General features: G+C 45.1%; 1 protein-coding gene across 7 annotated transcripts in view; it reads left to right on the top strand.

The window, feature by feature from the left end:
- The window catches only part of DYNC1I1 (dynein cytoplasmic 1 intermediate chain 1), a 646,676-nt gene that overhangs the window by 61,011 nt on the left and 565,763 nt on the right, over nucleotides 1-19,902 (top strand). For all 7 annotated transcript variants that reach the window (XM_073629570.1, XM_073629573.1, XM_073629571.1 and 4 more), the window contains exon 2: nucleotides 2,778-3,008. In XM_073629570.1, the coding sequence (XP_073485671.1) occupies nucleotides 2,787-3,008 (222 nt within the window). In that variant the 5' untranslated portion in view covers nucleotides 2,778-2,786. The remainder of the gene's footprint in view (nucleotides 1-2,777; nucleotides 3,009-19,902) is intronic.

Genomic DNA, 19,902 nt, shown 5'->3' with positions numbered 1-19,902 from the left:
AAACAGTCTCTAAAAGCATTAGAACAACTCCAGATACCACACTCTTGCACCCTAGCATCCTTAAAGAATGCAACCAGAAGAGAGATCCATGTCTTCTCCGATGCATCCAACAAAGCCATCGCTGCCGTGGCTGATCTTTGAGTTACGGATCCCATTGGTGAAGTGGGTGTAGGATTTATCATGGGCAAGGCCAAGCTCACACCAAAACCTGCACATACTATTCCAAGGCATGAACTTTGTGCAGCTGTGTTAGCTGTGGAAATTTCTGAGCTTCTAGAACTTGAAACAGATGTTGAAATAGACTCCCTTGACCTTTATACAGACAGCAAAATAGTGCTGGGATATACACAATTAAACAAGACAGTTCTATGTGTATGTTGGTAACAGAGTGGAGCGCATTAGAAAGTTCTGTACGCCTGAACAATGGCTCTATGTTCCCACTAACCTTGAAACCCTGCTGATCGCGGCAGTCGTGCATTACCTACTACTGAATTTCTGGACACATCATGGCTATCTCCACCAGTACTCTTGAATGATAAACTCATCTCAAGTTCTACAAATTCTAACTTTTGAACTGGTTCAAAGGGGATCTGATAAGGAAACACTCAACAACTCTGAAAGCAAGGGTAAGGCTGAGTCCTCACCATTTTGAATGCTTTTTCTAAGTGGTCCTCTGTTGTACGAGCCACTAGCAAACCCAACTTACAAGTGGGAGATTTAGTTCTCTTGAAAGAGACAGATTCTCGCAACCATTGGCCTTTGAGTCTTATTGCAAAGATTATGCCAATTAACGATGGAAAAGTAGAAGTTAAAGTAATAAAAGAAAGTTCTGCACACCTTTACTTCAGTCCTATAAAGGAACTAGTACTTCTTTTGCCCAAAGAGGAAGACAAGTCTCACAAGTCATCAACTTGAAGGTAAGAAGGATTGGTGCATGTTGCTGCCTTCCCCTCTGAAGATGGATTTTCCTTGCCACAGCCTGGACTTTCGAGGCCAGCATCTGCAAGTATTATGTTAATGTTTGCATTGTTTTCCCTTGTTCTTCCCTTCCCTTTTGTTTTGCAGATGTTCCTGGAAAAGAGTCTTCATTTGCTTATATTTGGACTTGAACTAAATTTTGTTAATAATAGAAATCATAGATTTCGATGAGGAGTGTCCTGTTTCACATGCTTGTGATATGCCTTTAAATGTTATATGTATTCTCTACCCCTGGCTCCTCCTCTTCCCTTAGCTCAGTTTTTTCTGTATCGATAGCTCCACCCTTTGTTAATTTTTCCCAGTAATGCATCTTAGCCTCATGTCTCATGGAGTGGATCACATTATTATCTTTTGACCTATCTGATGTTCATTGTTGTAAGATCCTCACAGTTTATCCAGCTAAGATTGGGTTATCGCTATCTCATCACAACTGTACATTATGGAGATCACACTTTCAATACTTAGATTGGAGAGGCAGAACAGGCTTCCTATTTGTAAAAAAGAGTATGGAGCCAACCGAGAGTGTGATGTGGAACTACTCATCCACATCAAGCAGGATTTATCAGATCACCAAGAAAGTGGGTAGGTTGGTACACTAAAGCTATGCACTTGGGGGCTAAGAATATGCATGCATCATACATACTAGGGGGAGTACAACTAGGGGGATACATAGTGGAGAAGGATCTGGGGGTTTTGGTAGCTCATAAGCTCAATGATAACATGCAATGCCAGGCTGCGGTTTCCAAAGCGAGCAAAGTCCTTTCTTGTAATAATGGAAAACAATATAATTTTGTCCCTGTACAAATTATTAGTAAGACCTCAGTTTTGGGCACCAGTTCTCAAAAAGGATATCAGGGAACTGGAGAAAGTGCAGAGAAAGGCAACCAAACTGATAAGAGGCATGGAGGAACTCAGCTATGAAGAAAGATTAGAGGAACTGGATTTATTCTCTCTTGAGAAGAGGAGATTAAGGGGGGATATGATCAACATGTACAAATATATAAGGGGTCCATATAATGAACTTGGTGTTGAGTTATTCACTTTATGGTCAACACAGAGGACAATGGGGCACTCTCTACGCCTAGAGGAAAAGAGATTTCATCTCCAAATACAGAAAGGTTTCTTCACAGTGAGAGCTGTGAAAATGTGGAATAGACTCCCTCCAGAGGTGGTTCTGGCCAGCTCAGTAGATTGCTTTAAGAAAGGCCTGGATTATTTCCTAAATTCACACAATATAACTGGGTACTAACATTTCTAGGTAAAGTTGATCCAGGGAAAATCTGATTGCCTTTTGGGGGTCAGGAAGGAATATTTACCCCTGCTGTAGCAAATTGGTTAATGCTTTGCTGGGGTTTTTCGCCTTCCTCTGGATCAAGTGTGGGTATAGGATTGGGTATTTGGGATTGTTTGATATTATTTGTTTTCTATTTATATATTTTTATGGTTGAACTAGATGGACTTGTCTCTTTTTTCAACCTGACTAACTATGTAACTATGTAGCTACATATGCCTGCATAAATAATTGACCAGCACACCTATATGAGCTTGTTAAACATCTCTTTCCAAAATCTTGGGTGATAATAAATAGATGGCCCCCCATTTGGTGCTCCAACAGATTTCTTCTAGAGCATTGATTATTAGCATTATCTGAATTACCCCACAAAGTCATTTAATCAATCATTTTAAATTGATTGCCCTGAAGGGCTTTATTCAGGTACTATTGCGGAATAATAATGAAAATGTGAGTCTTAATGCTATTTTATAGCCATTTTTCTTTATTTCTCTTTCACAAATGCTAGATTTTTGTGATGCCCCCAAAAAGAAGAGTTTCAAAGGAGAAAAAGGATCCGAAGAAGCCAGAAAACCAAGCGGCTGCAGCCAGCAGCAGTCAAAACAGGGCCACCAAATCACAGGAGAAGCCAGGACGCACTGTGCCATCCAAGGCGAGACGTATAAAAGAGGAAGCAACAGAATCTCTCTCAGTGACAAAGCCTAGTGCTGCAGAGCTAGCTCTGCCTGAGAAAATCCAGGTAAGAACTTAGTGATAATTACACAAATATAGACTGCATAAAGCTAACTTTAACCAAGACACACAAATTTAGTGATTGGGTACCTAAATCTGCAATGTACCTCCAAAACTACAGTTGAGTTTGTTAACTTGTTCTCAGCCAGCATTATGTATGGGCAACAATACTAAATGTTCAACTCCAACATCTAGAGAAATCTTAATGTATATCTAAAGCCAACATTTTTTAGTTTTGGCTTGAGTAAAGAAAAGTGAGACCCTGTGTCAGGTTTTTATTGTCTGTTTCTCCACTGGGTGGATTTACCCTTTCTATGTGCCCTGATGACCATTTTCCTGGGAGAGAAAGTGTTGGAAAACCCAAAATTTTGTTGTGTAGTTTTTACTGGAGAAGTTGGGGAAATCTTTTTCTGTGAAAACTGTTGAAAGGTTCATTCTCAGGAGCTGCAGCCCTTTCCCACCTCCTCACATCCTGTTTTAACCTTAAAAAAAAACACAGAGCCGAAACCCTGTGCATTGCATTGAGAGTGACGTGGAGATGCATAACCACCACTGACCCAAACACAAAGACAGTGGTGGTTTATTCGACACACCAGCTTCTATGAAAAATGTACCAAGTTTGGGTCAACTACATACGACTAATGTAAGCAAATTTGTGCTTGCAAACTCCAGGTACCCAGGTGCTCAGGTGAAGTTTAGACTGCCAATTTTCACCTACGCTCAGGATATCTAAGCGATCTCATGGGGTCAAAGAAATCTCTTGAACATGGCACTGGCACTGTTTTTTTATTACAACATTTCTTTGATTTTAGTTTTTATTCCTAGGAGGCACTGTCAGGTCACCTTGAGGCTAGGTGACAGATGCGCTCTGTAGGAGTCAGAAGTGCACCGCTAGGTAGTGGACCCTAGGACTGACTGCTGCGGATTGAACCCTGGGAGGTTCAGGAAGCAGGTCTACTGGATCACTGACACAGATCCCATTGGGAGCTAGAGCATAGATTCCCCAGGGCGCGGAGTCTAAGAGCCAGCAGGTGTTCACCAGAGCCTCTAGTGGTGAGGATGGACTGCGCTACAGTCTGGCTTCAGGTTGCGGCCCCCAGGGTCTCACAGCTCACGCTCACGGTAGACTACAGGAGAAGAGGAAGGAGGCAGCAGGCTGGAACAACAAGGAAAGTAAGGGACAAGCCAAGGTTGGGGCCACAAGCAGACAAGGACAACAGAGTTCACGCCAAGGTTCAGGGTCACAGGCAAACAGGGATGGTCGGGGACACGCCAAAGGTCAGGGTCACGAGCAGACAGGAATAGTTAAGAACAGGCCGGTAACAAGTCGGTAACTGGAATCAGACGTAGGAAACACAGCAAGTACATACGAAAGCTAACACACAATGGTTGATCAGCACTGCTGGCTTGCAGTGCACAGGAATATATAGGGTTCCCTGATAGGGCCTGGGGTGGGGCCATGCTTAGAGGAGAGGTTATAAAACCAGTCAGGTGAGAGGCAGCTGGTCTTTAGAGATGAACACATGGAGACAGGTAAGCTGACAGAAAACTCTATTGCATAACCATGACAGGCACCTGTTTTTTTCACCACCTCTTTCTAATTCTAACTCCTAAAAACATCTGTAGAATTATTTATCCAGGAAATAAAATATTGAGAATATACCTTACCACTCAAATGACATCCATCTGCTGTAACATTCAAGATGCAATAAAATTCCCAATGGTGTTGCATTCCCTGAGATAGCAATATGCTACTAATATTACAAGCGAATATGCCCAGTTATAGTGTCAGTGCTGGTAATTAATGTAGAGGTACACACAAATGCTGAAATTGCATGTAAGCTTTAGCCTTAATCTTAAACTCTCATTAAAATTATTCCTGGTGACCATACCACAAAGGTCTTTGTTTAGGCTCTTCCTGTTATGGGATGGCGGTGCTCTGTCCCTATGTAAGAGTTGTTCTCCTGCATTGTCACCCTGTAACAGGAGTTTCTAGTAGAGACTACAAGTGGCCATTTTAATGTACATGGTCTGCTGTTGTCAGCTTCTGGAAACCCGCCCTTGAGAAATGCCATGCCATGCCTTCATCAGAAGCCCTTGTGACAACACAAGAGCACAATGGGTATACAGGGGCAGATTTCAGTGCCTGAACAAGAATCTTTATGACAAGATCATCAAATATTATTTTAATAAAAGCTGCAGATTTAAAAAATTTGAAAAAGTCTTCTGAAATTACCCTAACATGGTAATAAATTGTGACAATGAGAGACCCTGCCATGTCGAAAATGTAGGCAAATATGACACAAGATTCGCATTAAGGGTTATTGCAAAGTTCCAGACGATTGTTTGGAATGGAGAAAACTGTGTTTTTGGCTTTCTCTGGATTCTATCATTTTGGATCAAGGCTTGGAGCTTGAAGGAGTGTATTGGGTGGGACAGAACCTTCAATCCCGTGTCTGGATTTTACCAGGTGCCTCTGCCCTGGGTGAGTACACATGTGTGCAGGGTCATTATCAGGCCTGATGATAGCTCGGGGGTCCCAGTTTAGAGACAGCTTCCAGCTTAGGAGACATAAAGTCTCACCCAGGTGTCACAGGAGCCCCCAGCCAGGAGCCCAAAGACAGAAGGTTTCACCCAAGGGTCAGATGAGCCCCAGCCAGGAGCCAAGAGACAGGTGGTCTCACCCAGGGTTCAGATGAGCCCCAGCCAGAAGTCAAAAGACAGAAGGTCTCACCCAGGTGTCAGAGGAGTGGCAGCCAGGAGACAGCAGGTCTCAGTTCCAGGAGTCAAGAGGAGCCAAGCCAGGAGACAGCAGGTCTCAGTTCCAGGAGTCAAGTGGGCTCCTATTAGGGTGTCAGGAGAACCCCTACTCTAATGCCAGGAGTGGGGTGTACAGCAGGGCACTGTGACTAAAGGCTAAGTGAGCCAAGTGAGTCAGAAGAGCTGTACAATACAGTCAGAGGGTCTGGTAAGAAGAGCAGTGGTGCTGCTGACAAGGCAGCCAGGTGGCTCTGCACTTTAAGTTAACTTTTTATGTTGATGGTGGAAACCCATGCGTGGGCAATTGATGTGTATGTGAACTTTCCATTTTGTAGGCTAAAAGTAGGCTGTCACGCCCTAAAATACAGTTTGGAAAAGCACCTACCACATGAGTGTAATCACCCCAAAACCACAAAGTCTATATGAAATTTTAATGATTGGATTTGCGTATACTTTAATCTCTTGCTGACCGCCCGCCATCAAATGTTTGACGCGGCTGAATGGCTCCCCTGCGTGAATCGCCTAGGCTGTACAGCGGCTACTTTAAGGGCTATAGGGGGCACGCGCGGCTGCGCGTCACTGAGGAGCTGATGCGTGTGCCCGGTGGCCGCAATGTCCACTGGGCACCTGCGATCACTCCTGACAGAGCCAGAACGGGGATGTGTGCATGTAAACACACAAATCCACATTCTGGCAGGGGAGAGGAGACAGATCGTGTGTTCCTAGTATATAGGAACAATGATCGGTCTCCACCCCCAGGCTGTCCCATCCCCCCTACAGTTAGAACACACTGAGGTAACACATTTAACCCCTTGATCGCCCCTAGTGTTAACCCCTTCCCTGCTAGTGACATTTATACAGTAATCAGTGGCTATTTTTAGCATTGATCGCTGTTTAAATGTCAATGGCCCCAAAAAAGTGTCAAAAGTGTCCGATCTGTCTGCCGCAATCGCAGTCACAATAAAAATAGCAGATTGCAGCCATTACTAGTAAAAAAATGAAAAAATAAAAGTGCCATAAATCAATCCCCTATTTTGTAGATGCTATAACTTTAACTTTTATCAATATACGCTTATTGCGATTTTTTTTTTTTTTTTTTACCAAAAATATGTAGAAGAATATATATCGGCCTAAACTGAGGAAGAAATTTGTTTTTGTCAGAAAAAGGAATTGTCCCCTATGAGGGGTTTTCTAGGCAGCAAAAGGTAATAAAAAATATGTATTGAAAAATGTCGTATTTAAGACTTTTTATTTATATCAAAAATTTCTGCTTTAAACACGAATGATCAGGACATGAGCTATGATAAACAAATAATGAATAAAAACAACGTCACTGACATGACAATATACAATAATGAAACATCATGAAAAAATAGTATATAAGTCTTATAAATTAATTCTGATGCATTTCGACCCCCACCGGTCTTCTTCAGAGGATTTGATGAACTGTAAAATGTTAACATATATTGTAATTCTCCATTTGTGGTGGAAAAGAAAAGCAGTAATAAATATTTATTTTCCTATATTTATCAATCACAATGTATTAAGCCACATTAGTGGCCTCTGTGTAGGAAAGACCCCCTTACTCGATACCAGCGTCTCTAAATGGTCAACACAGTCAACGAGAGAGCCTGCTGCTCATGCGCGCCTTACGAGGAGTCAAGCAGCGGATAATCCCAAAAATTCCCAGGGAGGCTGAGGAGAGGGACAAGCAGAACCTGTAGTGAAGGTATTATATATAATAATAAATGGACAGTTCAAAAGGATAATTAAAGAATGTTCCTATGCATTATTGTATTATATATACACTATATGTGTATTGAGTATCAGACCAATTCAAGTGGCAGTAGATTGGGTATGGATATAGATGTAATTAAATTAAATTTAAAACCGATGACTAATTGTGAAGGTAAGTGACTGTATATGTGTGAGTGTGAGGAAGACAGATGAGAATATGTGTAAGAGTGGGCCTGTGAGTAGAAGTGCAAATAGGTGTGCAAGTGAATGAACACCAAAGAGACAGTGACTTGCACACCTATTTGCACTTCTACTCACAGTCACACTCTTACACATATTCTCATCTGTCTTCCTCACACTCACACATAAACAGTCACTTACCTTCACAATTAGTCATAATCGGGTTTAAATTTAATTTAAATTACATCTATATCCATACCCATATCTACTGCCACTTGAATTGGTCTGCGCTCTCCCCCCCCATTTTCCTCCCACCTTTCCTTCACTTTCACCCCACACTCCCACTTCCCTTCCTTCCCCCCCTTCCCTTTTTTTTTTTTTTCCTTTCCCCTCCCCCCCCCCCCCCCCCCCACCCTTTTCCCTCCAATCTTTCCTCATTAGGCCCTTTTCTATCACTTCACCCCACTCCTTCTGTCTCTTCCATCCAGACCATTTAGTTGCAATACTTGATACTCAATACACATATAGTGTATATATAATACAATAATGCATGGGAACATTCTTTAATTATCCTCTTGAACTGTCCATTTATTATTATATATAATACCTTCACTACAGGTGCTGCTTGTCCCTCTCCTCAGCCTCCCTGGGAATTTTTGGGATTATCCGCTGCGTGACTCCTCGTAAGGTGCGCATGAGCAGCGGGCTCTCTCGTTGACTGTGTTGACCATTTAGAGACGCTGGTATCGAGTAAGGGGGTCTTTTCTTCTCAGAGGCCACTAATGTGGCTTAATACATTGTGATTGGTAAATATACGAAAATAAATATTTATTACTGCTTTTCTTTTCCACCACAAATGGAGAATTACAATATATGTTAACATTTTACAGTTCATCAAATCCTCTGAAGAAAACCCGTGGGGGTCGAAACGCGTCAGGGTTCATTTATAAGTCCTATATACTATTTATTCATGGTGTTCGATCATGATGTATCATCATTGTATATTGTCATGTCAGTGACGTTGTTTTTATTCATTATTTGTGTATCATAGCTCATGTCCTGATCATGTCTAAAGCAGAAATTTTTGATACTTTTTTATAAATAAAAAGTCTTAAATACAACATTTTTTGATACATATTTTTTATTACCTTTTGCTGCCTAGAAAACCCCTCATGGGGGACAATTCCTTTTCCTTTCTCTGATATTTCCATTCGGGGTGTGCAGCCATTTTTTGTCTTCTCGCATACAAGTGTCTTTCATTCAATTGAAATTCGTTCTTGATTTTTTAATTTGGGGATATTTATTATAGCGCAAAAAATTAAAACCGCAGAGGTGATCAAATACCACCAAAAAAAAGCTCTATTTGTGGGGGAAAAAGGACATAAAGTTTGGGTACAACATCGCACAACCGCACAATTGTCAGTTAAAGCGATGCAGTGCCAGTGGTTAATGTTGCCACTATTATAAGCTTGAAAATACTATACCTTACCAATAAGCCCTGAAGAGCAATGAAGATGAGGCCAAGGGGTCCCGCTACAGGGTGGCACGTAGCTAAGGCCCAAGGTGATCCTAACATATTCATATTTTTTTGTGGAGGAGATTGATCTGTAGATTAGGAACGTGATTACATTTTGAAATCACGTTAGTTTGATTTTCTGCTTGAACTTAAATTTTTTCCAGATGGTTGCCATTGTTTTGAGGAACCCCGCAGCTGTCACAGAGAGAATGAATTATGTATTTAGCTGCTATTTGCTTTATGCTATCACATTTTCTCTGTAATTACAGGCTGAAGTAAAGTTTTCACTTCACTGCTTTTGTTTGTTTAAGTGTATGATAGGCAAGCATTAAACAAAATAGTAATTTAATCCAAATTTTTATAGGAAACTGATTGATTTTGGATACACAATTAGGTTTTTCTTTCAAGTTCTTACTAGGTCACTTGGCAGGTATAAATGTAAAAAAAAACAATAAAAAGGGACCAAAGTCAGTTTGTATGTATACTTTATCTGAAAAAATAACTCCTTTTCCTCATTTACTGTATCAGTAAAATCAAGAATAAGGCATAGTTCAGACCTTTGCGTCTTGGAAAAGTGTGCAAAATTGCATGCCTTCCCGACATGCAGAGAAATGCACTGCCATTTACCAGATGTGTGGTGGTGCCATTAATTGGTAAAGGCACCCCCATGCATCTGCAAACATGCTGAATTTTCACACGCGCCTAACAGCATAGTTTTTTTTATATTTTTCATAATAGTGCCTCTAATGTACTGTACGTGTGTGTGTATATATATATATATATATATATATATATATATATATATATATACATATATACACACACACACCACAAAGCTGACATTTAACCACATTTAACACTGTAACCATGTGACATTTTCTTCACACAAATAGAGCTTTCTTTTGGTGGTATTTAATCACTTCTGCGTTTTTTATTTTTTCCTAAAAAAAAAAATAAGAGACCGAAAATTTTGAAAAAAAAAAAAAAAAAGCTTAGTTTCTGTCAGTAAATTTTGTAAATAAGTAATTTTTCTCCTTCACTGATGGGCGCTGATGAGGCAGCACTGATGGGCACTGACAGGCTGCACTGATGAGGTGGCACTTATGGGCACTGATGAGGCGGCATTTATGGGCACTGATTAGGTGGCCCTGATGAGGAGGCACGAATATGCCACACTTATGGGCACTGATAGGTGGCACTAATATGTGGCACTGATGAGCACTGATGGGTGGGAACTGATGGTCACTGATGGGCGGCATTGGTGGGCACAGATAGACGGCACTGGTGGGCACAGATGGGCGGCATGGATAGGTGGCACTGATGGGCAATGATGGGTGGCATTGATGGGCAGCAGTGATTGGCACTGATGGGCAGCAGTGATAGCCAGCACTGACTGGCATCACTAATTGCCACTGATTGGTGGCAATTGTGGGCACTGATTGCTGGCAATTGTGGGCACAGATTGGTGGCAATTGTGGGCACTGATTGGCACTGATTACTGGCAGTTGTGGGCACTCCACTGGTGACACTTAATTGTAATCAGGGCACTGATGATCAGTGCCCTGATTACATGCCTAGATGTCCCTCTAGGAGGAGATGCCGCTGATTGGCTCGCCTCTCCTCACACTCTGTCAGTATGAGGTGTAGAGCGCCGATTACCGGCAACTCTGTGTTTTACATGTGACCGGCTGTGATTGGACACAGCCGATCATATGGTTAAAGAGTCGCAGCCGGCTCTTTACAGAGATCGGGGTCGTGCCGTGTCCTAGCAAAACGGCGCGGCCGCGATTGCCACGCTGTGCGCCCCCGCAGGCGTGCGGGAGTGGTCGTTCTGGGAGGCCGTCATATGACGTCCACCCAGAACGAGAGCCGGCGGCAAGTGGTTAAACTACAACCTGCCTTTGGTAAAACTTTAACTGCTTGCCACCCACCCACAGTACATTTACTGCGGACAGATGGCAGAGCCAGGCTAGGCGATGTACCTGTACTTTGTGGCATTTCTTCCGTGTTTGGGCCGCGCCCCTTGCTGACCTGTGCTGTGATTAGACCCAGCACGATTTCAGCCAATGATTTATGGCTGAAACTTGCTGATCGGTTGTAGCCAATCACAGCACAAAGTTCTGTGTTGACAAACACACAGAACTCTGTACACAGACAGCAATCTGTCTGTTTCTTCTCCCTGAAATCAAATCAGACTTCAGAGAGAGAAAGCAACCATATCTTTGAGTAAAAGCAGCACTGTGATTTTTACCTACAGGTAAGCCTATAATAAGGCTTACCTGTAGGTAAAATGTATATCTCCTAAACTAGCACCGTTTAGGAGATATTCACCCTGGGTGCAGCCAGTGACATCACCGGGGCATGCGCTTTGAAGGTCCAGCATACCTTGTCGGAACCAAGGGCTCTCGCGCATGCGTCATCGCGGCTCTGGCCAATCACAAGGCTGGAGTATGCAAACTAAGAAGAAAGACTGGAGCAAGATGTCAGCCCTCTCAGCAGTGACAGCGCGGCGCTGTAGGGCTTCCTTTTAAGGTAAGTATTTCATAATGTGCCAGAATGCAATGCATACTAGCACATTATGCCATTGTCTTACACATGTTTTTTTTTTTTAAACCAGCTGCCATTTACTACCGCTTTAACCCCTTGAATTTCCCTTGATGTTAACCCCTTCCTATCCAGTGTCATTAGTATGGTGTACAATATTATCACTGATCACTGTATTAGTGTCACTAGTGAAGTCCGTGTCAGGTAGTGACCCTCCCAGCGAGGGTCTGTTTGCCCCAGATTGTCTGCCACACTATCACAGTCTCAAGTATAGCGTCTATAGCTGCGTTTATATACCAGAGTTTGTAGACACTATAACTTTTACACAAACCAATTAATATAAATTTATTGGGATTTTTTTTCTTTACCAAAGACATGTAGCAGAATAAATCTCGGTCTAAATTTATGAAGACATTTGATTTTATTGAATACGTTTTATAACAAAGTAGAAAATATCAATATCTTTTTTTTTTTCAAAAATTTTCCATCTTTCTTCATTAACGAGGTGGTATCAAAAAGCTGGGAGACTAATTTTTGTAACACGCCAACAGATGGCAGCACAAGGCTGCATGCACAGTCACAGGAAGCACCGACCAGTGTTAATTTTGGCAGCAAATTTCGATTTAGTCTTAGTCTTAGGACTAAAATGGCATTTTAGTTTTAGTCCCATTTTAGTCTTCTGCAAGTGTTTTAGTTTTAGTCATAATCTTTGCCTAAAATGCCATTTTAGTTTTAGTCCCATTTTAGTCATCGTATTTTAGTCGACTAAAACCCCCAGTAAATTTTAGTCTAATAAAATCATTTTAGTTAACTAAAATTGAATGTGCACAGTACACAGCCCCCCACCCTCTGCACAATACACAGCCCCCCACAGCGCACAGCCCCCCACCCTCTGCACAATACACAGCCCCCCACAGTACACAGCACACAGCCCCCCCCACAGTACACAGCCCCCCACCCTCTGCACAATACACAGCCCCTCACAGTACACAGCACACAGCCCCCCCCACAGTACACAGCCCCCACCCTCTGCACAATAAACAGCCCCCCACAGTAAACAGCACACAGCCCCCACCCTCTGCACAGCGCACAGTCCCCCACAGTACACAGCCCCCCACAGTACACAGCACACAGCCCCCACCTTCTGCACAGCACACAGCACCCCCACAGTACACAGCCCCCCACAGTACACAGCACACAGCCCCCACCCTCTGCAAAATACACAGTTCCCAATAGCACATAGCACACAACCCCCACAGTACACAGCACACAGCCCCCCACCCTCTGCACAGCACACAGCCCTCCACAGTACACAGCACACAGCCCCCCACCCTCTGCACAATACACAGTTCCCCACAATGCACAGCACACAGCCCCCCATAGTACACAGCACACAGCCCCCCACCCTCTGCACAATACATGACCCCCACAGTTGCACAGCACACAACCCCCCATAGTACACAGCCCCCACAGTACACAGCACACAGCCCCCCACAGCACACAGCCCCCCACCCTCTGCACAGCACACAGCCCCCACAGTACACTTCCCTCCACAGTACACAGCCCCCCACTCTCTGCACAATACACAGTTCCCCACAGTACACAGCACACAGCCCCCCACAGTACACAGCACACAGCCCCCCACCCTCTGCACAATACACAATGTGCTGTACTTTTAGTTTCGTTTTCTTCACTGTAAAAAAGCCACTGACGAAAATTATGACGAAAACTTTTTCGTTGACGAAACTAACACTGGTACCGACCTTCATAAGTCAGTGTGCCAAAAGACATCATCCTGTGTAAATCGGGAGTTGTGCAACTGGTGCTAATCCAACCACGTGCGTTACCATATCTGCTCTTTCATCATGGACAGCAAGTTAGAACAAACATGAGTTTCTCGCCAGAAACAACATGATCTCGCTTCCGCACCCACCCTACTCGCCAGGATTGGCTCCTGCAGACTTCGCCCTCTTCCCGAAGATGAAGATCCAGCTCAAAGGTCGCCGTTTTGACACCATTGCGGAAATCCAGCATGAATCGCTGAAGGTGCTTGACATGCTTCCAAAAGACTTCCAGGACACATTCCAGAAGTGTCAGGAACGCTGGGAGTGCTGTATTGCTGTGCAAGGGGGCTATTTTGGAGGTGATAGTGTGTAAACCTAGATAATAAAAGTACTTTCTTGTAAACAGAGCTAGTCTCAAAACTTTTTGATACCACCTCATATTGTCATGCAGATGGAGCACAGAAATTCGCAGATGTAGGAGTCAAAGCTGTAGTCATAGTGAGCCAGAATCAGCAACTACCGGACAGAAGAGGTATCAATTTGGAAGGCAGAAGCAGGGTCAGAAGACAGCCCAGTGCTGACGTCAGATTGGCAGAAAAAGTATGAAAATAGCAGGCAGGGGGATTCAGAACACAAACTGGGGTCAGCAATAGGAGATCAGAATCAAAGCAGTCAGGAGGCAAGCGGAAGAGAAGCACAGCTTGTTTTCTAAAGTCTTGCAGAGCTCTCTCCGAAATTTTGATGTGAACTGTACCCCACCATCAGACATGATACTGGCAGGAAACCAATGAAGTCTTACCACCACCCTTAAACGTGTGAGCTGCTTCTTTTGTGCTTTTTGGGTTTGCCTTCCATGGGTACAAAGTGTGCCATTTTGAAAGTGTGCCAGTCTGTCCACAATCGCAAAACTGGTTTTATAGCCGTCAGACTAGCAACTCATCAAATCCAAAGAAATATTTCCCATGGTCTTTTAGGCACCAGGAGTGGCCACAGCAGGCCTTAGGACATTCTTGCTTCAGACACAGACCGCACACACTCTGACATAATTTTCAGTCTCTTTTCAGCTTAGGCCATCAAAAGGATCTTTGTACCAATTTAAGAGTCTTTTAAATCCTGAAGTGCCCAGCCAGGGGGTGATCATGATATTACTTTAGGAGCCATTGGTTTTCAGGTACAAAGACTTTATTTTGAAAAAAGAAGAGTCCATCTTTTTCCTGTAGAGTTATCCCCTGGGGAAGCGAATCCTGTCCTGAATCTTGCTTGATGCTAGACATCAGATCTGTCAGGAGGAGCAAAAAGTTTTGGGCAGATAAAATGGTATCGCGCTAAGATGTTTCTTTTATTCCTGGAAACATGCAAGACAAAATACCAGGCTTGCTATTATTTGAACCAGGATTAAATGCAATGTGAAACACAAATCTGGAGAAAATAATGCCCATATGGTCTGATGAAGCCGCAGTCTCTTGACTGACCTGAGACACTCCAGATTTTTGTGGTCTGTAAAAATTAAGATGAGATGCACCCTCCAGCAGATATCACCATTCCTCAAGGGCAGATTTAAAGAGGACCCCCCCCTCGCAAGCAAAAGACAACAATATATAAAACATTACATATAGTACACTTAGCTGTTTCCATGCTGCCTTTCCTTCTTATGTATCCCTTTTCATGCTGCCTCTATTCAGCCACTTCTGTTCTCATGTGCCACCATTTTGAAAACTATGCCGTCCTGCATGAAAAGCAACGCATGACATCATGCGCCCTGTCTCACGCATGCACTGTACACTCCGCTGTGTTTACAAGCCCATTTACAAAAAAGTTGGGTCGCTGTGAAAAATATTCCTAAAAACAGAATGCAATGATTTGCTAATCTCATAAACCCATATTTTATTCACAGTAGAAAATAGAAAACACATCAAATGTTTAAAATGGGAAAATGTACCATTTTAAGAACAAAATAAGGTCATTTTGAAATGGATGGTAGCAACGCATCTCATAAAAGTTGGGACAAGGCAACAAAAAGCTGGCAAAGTAAGTGGTACTAACAAGATAGAGAGGAAGAACATTTTGCAACTAATTAGGTTAATTGGCAACAGGTTAGTAACATGACTGGGTATAGAAAGAGCATCTAAGGCCGGTTCACACTCCATTGCTGTGTAGATCACACTGTATGGCTGAGTTTGCATCGCATTCGTACCAAACTAGTGCAGGGCCCTTTTTTTGTCCACACCGGAATCGGATCGCACTGTGTTTTACAAACTGATTGCGGGGTGTCGTTAACTTAACATACACTCCGCAATCAGTTGGCATGAACAGGTTGCGATTCTGATGCGGTGCAAATTTGCAGGGAATTCGCTGTGATTTTGTACCACATTTAGTGTGAACCGGCCTTTAGAGAGTCAGAGTGTCTCAAAAGTAAAGATGGGCATAGGTTCACCAATCTGTGAAAGGCTGCGTCTAAAATTTGTCAAACAATTTCAGAATAATGTTTCTCAACGTGAAATTACGTATATAGTATATAAAATCATCAAAAGATTCAGAGAATCTGGAGAAATCTCTGTGTGCAAGAATCAAGGCCAAAACACAGTATTGGATGCTGGTGATCTTCGGTCCCTCAGACGGCACTGAATTAAAACCAGGAATGATACTGTGATGGACATCACTACATGGGCTCAGGAATACTTCCATAAATCACTGTCTGTGAACACAGTTCGCTGTGCCATCCAAAAATGCAAGGTAAATCTCTATTATGCAAACAAGAAGCCATATCTGAACATGATCCAGAAACACTGCTGGCCAAAGCTCATTAAAAATGGTCTGTTGCAAAGTGGAAAACTGTTCTGTGGTCAGACAAATTCAAATTTGATATTCTTTTTGGCAACCATGGGAGGCACGACCTCCGGACTAAAGAGGAGAGGGACCTTCCGGCTTGTTATCAGTGCTCAGTTCTAATGGTATGTGGGGTGCATTAGTGTGTATGGAATGGGCAGCTTGTACGTCTGGAAAGGCACCATAAATGCTAAAAGATATGTTCAGGTTTTAGAGCAGCATATGTCTTTTCCAGGGAAGGCCTTGCATATTTCAGCAGGACAATGCTAAACCTCATACTGTATCTATGACAACAGCATGGCTTCATAGTAGAAGAGTCCAGGTGCTTAACTGGCCTGCCTGCATTCCAGACCTTTCACAAACTGAAAATATTTGGAGCATCTTGAAACACAAAATATGACAAAGGACTGTTGAGGAGTTAGAATCCTATATCAGGCAAGAATGGGACAACATTCCTCTTCCATTTTTTATTGTGAATAAAACATGGGTTCATGCGATTTGCAAATCATTGCATTCTGTCTTTATGTAGATCTCGAGGAGAAAGTTTTTTTTTTATACCAAGTGAGTTAAATGCCATACAGCGCAAGCGTGAGATGAAGCTGTACTGTCATGTACCTGGTAGTGGTCGAGCTAATGGGAGGGCTTCCCTTACACCTTGTGTCCTATACCCCCTGGGGTTGGTGGCAGGGTGTAGCAGAATGAGGAGTGGCACAGGTATCTGTGGTAGGTCCTGACACTATGGGTGACTGGATGAAAGTCTGGATACTGCTGGATTGCTGTGGATGCAGGACGGGAACTTGCAGGCGCAGCACAGGAATTTCCAGATGCAAGAGTCAAAGCAAGCCAGAGTCAGCAACAGCTGGGCAGAAGAGGTATCAATTTGAAATGCAGAAGCAGGGTCAGAAGCCAGGCCAGCGTCGATAATAGAGGGGCAAAAGAAGTACGAAAACCCAGGCAGAGGACAGTCAAAACACAAGCTAAGGTCAGCAACAGGAGATCAGAATCACGCACAATAGAAAACATGCGTGGATGAATGCATGGTCCTGACCCTGTGTACTAGTCCACAAACAGGGAGGCCTGGAGCAGGTGGAATAGAATGAAACTAGCAGAGGGCCGGCATGACAGGGAGATAAGGGTACAGCAGGGGTTAAAATAAAGGTTGTTTTAGATTTGTAAGCAGGGGATTGGGTAAAAGTTAATGTTTTAATGGGAGGGGTTTAGGTTATTTAAGGGTCAGGAGGGGTCTCCCGGGCATCATTGTGGGGAGAATTACAGTGAGGAGGAAGTTTATATCCCTGAGCAATAGGGCAATGGCGGATGTGGACAGTTTATTAGCCCAGCTGCGGGCGGCGGCGACCACACACGGCCCTGGATGGCTGCACAGCCAAGTGGCTAGGCTCCTCGGACCTCAAGCTGGAGAGGAGGTGAGGGGGCAGGATCTTCCACGCGCCCGGAGGTCTCGGCCTCCGGAGCGTTTTTCACCAGAAGCCTCCCCCAGAGCTGCACGCCACGTTAGGAGCCCCCCAGAGCGGGACCCGTCGGGACCACCGGCGAAACGACACCCTGTTTCGGCCGGTGTGGTTCCCGGGCGGAATCCTCGGCAGCGGCGGAGCTCAGTGGGCGGGGTGTCGGCAGGACCCAGCGTTTCCCCCCCGCCCACTCGACGTGGGCAACGTGAACGGACGGACGCTCCCTGTGTTGTGGACGCAGCCAGGGGGAGGTCTCAGCGCGGGAGGATGACGTCAACGGCCGCCGGGCTTTCCCCATCCCCGGCTGGCGGCTCGGAAGTCCGGAGCGTTACCCCTTCCAGGAGGAGTGGGCGGCCCAGCAGTCAGGTCTCCAGGACGCCTGTGAGGAAGATAGTGTCAGCGGTGGGAGGAGCCAGCGTCGGGAGGCGTGGTCGCCGAGGTCAGGAGACGGCAGCATTCAGGCCCTCTTCCCCGGGGCTGGATGACTCGGAGCCCCTGCAGGAGCCCGGTGACCGGTCCGAGGGAGAACTAAGCAGGTCTGAGGAGGATGAAGTGCAGGTGCGTCCGGCGCCATCGGATTCGGGAGCAGCGGCGGCGGGGACAACCCCTGGTCAGCCCGGTAAGTCACGTTCTGTTGCTTCTTACACACTTACAAATGCCTTACAGGGGTTATTGGGGGCGGTTGATGTGGGGGGGACTGGTACCATATCGGGTGGGCCGCAATCTGGGGCGGTTTTGGCAGCCAGTACAATGCCAGTGGGCCCGGGACCTTCTGCTGGGGGCACGGACGGGCAGTTGCAGGCTTTATTAGGGGGTTTGCGGGATTTAATCCAGAAGTTTGGGTCGGGTAGGGAGGGACAGGCGCCGCAGACCGCGGTGTGGGTCCCTCCAAGTGCAGCATTGCAGGTGGGGGGGGAGGTGCCCCCTACGGCTGATGCGGGTGTGACAGCCCCCTCGGGGTCGGTGCCCACGGTGGGGTCCGCGCCGGCCACGACTGTGGTGGCTGCAAGTGAAGGGGAGAAAAGGACGGACGTGGTTCGCATTGCGGATGCTGCAAAATGCGAGGTTTACGTATGCTTCGAAGGGCCGCTTGGGGCACATTTGAAGTCGGAAGTGCGGGAAAAAATTGTGAAAGGGGAGTATGTGGAAATTTTTTCCCTTCTCCCTTTGGAAAAGTTTAACCTGGACAGGGTTAAGCCGGATGACAGTAAGAAGGAGGATGAAGAAAAACGGCGGTATCGGTTAATTCCGCGCACGTTTTCTAATTGGCTGCAAGCATTCGCGATTCTGGCGAGTGTAATCGGTGAAAGGAACCCCGAACATTGTTCGGCGCTCTTTTGCTACTTGGACGCCATTGGGGAGGCATACAGAGTTTATGGGGGTACAGCGTGGCTCAGGTATGACGAGCAGTTCCGGCAACGGAGGGCGGTGCGCCCCTCCCTTCGCTGGGACCACAAGGACATTAGCCTCTGGATGAAGCTTATGTCCTCAGCTCGGGCCCCGAATCAGTTTTTTCCAGGGGGGGCCGGCGGTTCTTCACCCGGACAGCCGGCCGCAAAAAAGTGGGGCGTCTGTTGGCAATTCAATGACGGGACGTGTAAATTTGGGGGTGCCTGTCGTTTTAAGCACGAATGCTCCAGCTGCGGAGGATCTCACCCAGGATCCCGCTGTTTTAAAAAAGGGAAAAGTCGCCCAGGAGAAGTGGGTAACAAAAGGGAAGACACCAGTGAGGGTGGAAAGGATGGAGCCTTTCCTAAGTAGGTACCCAGACCAGGTGGCCGCTCGGCTTTTGAGGGAAGGGTTCCTGGAGGGTTTTAGAATCCCTAGTTCATTGACGGTTATCCCGCCGGTGGCGAAGAATTTACGCTCAGCACTGATTCACCCTAGTGTGGTTGAAGAAAAATTGGGGAAAGAAGTGGCATTGGGCCGCATGGCCGGGCCATTTCAGGAGCGGCCGATGCCGAATTTGGTGGTATCTCCGCTCGGGGTGGTCCCCAAGAAAGAACCGAATAAGTTTAGACTTATACATCATCTATCATTCCCCAAGGGCGGATCGGTCAATGATGCGATCGACCCTGATGCATG

The sequence above is a fragment of the Aquarana catesbeiana genome, linkage group LG05 (assembly GCF_042186555.1).
Source record: "Aquarana catesbeiana isolate 2022-GZ linkage group LG05, ASM4218655v1, whole genome shotgun sequence".
Taxonomy (NCBI): domain Eukaryota; kingdom Metazoa; phylum Chordata; class Amphibia; order Anura; family Ranidae; genus Aquarana; species Aquarana catesbeiana.
This window is presented reverse-complemented; position numbering and strand designations above follow the sequence as displayed.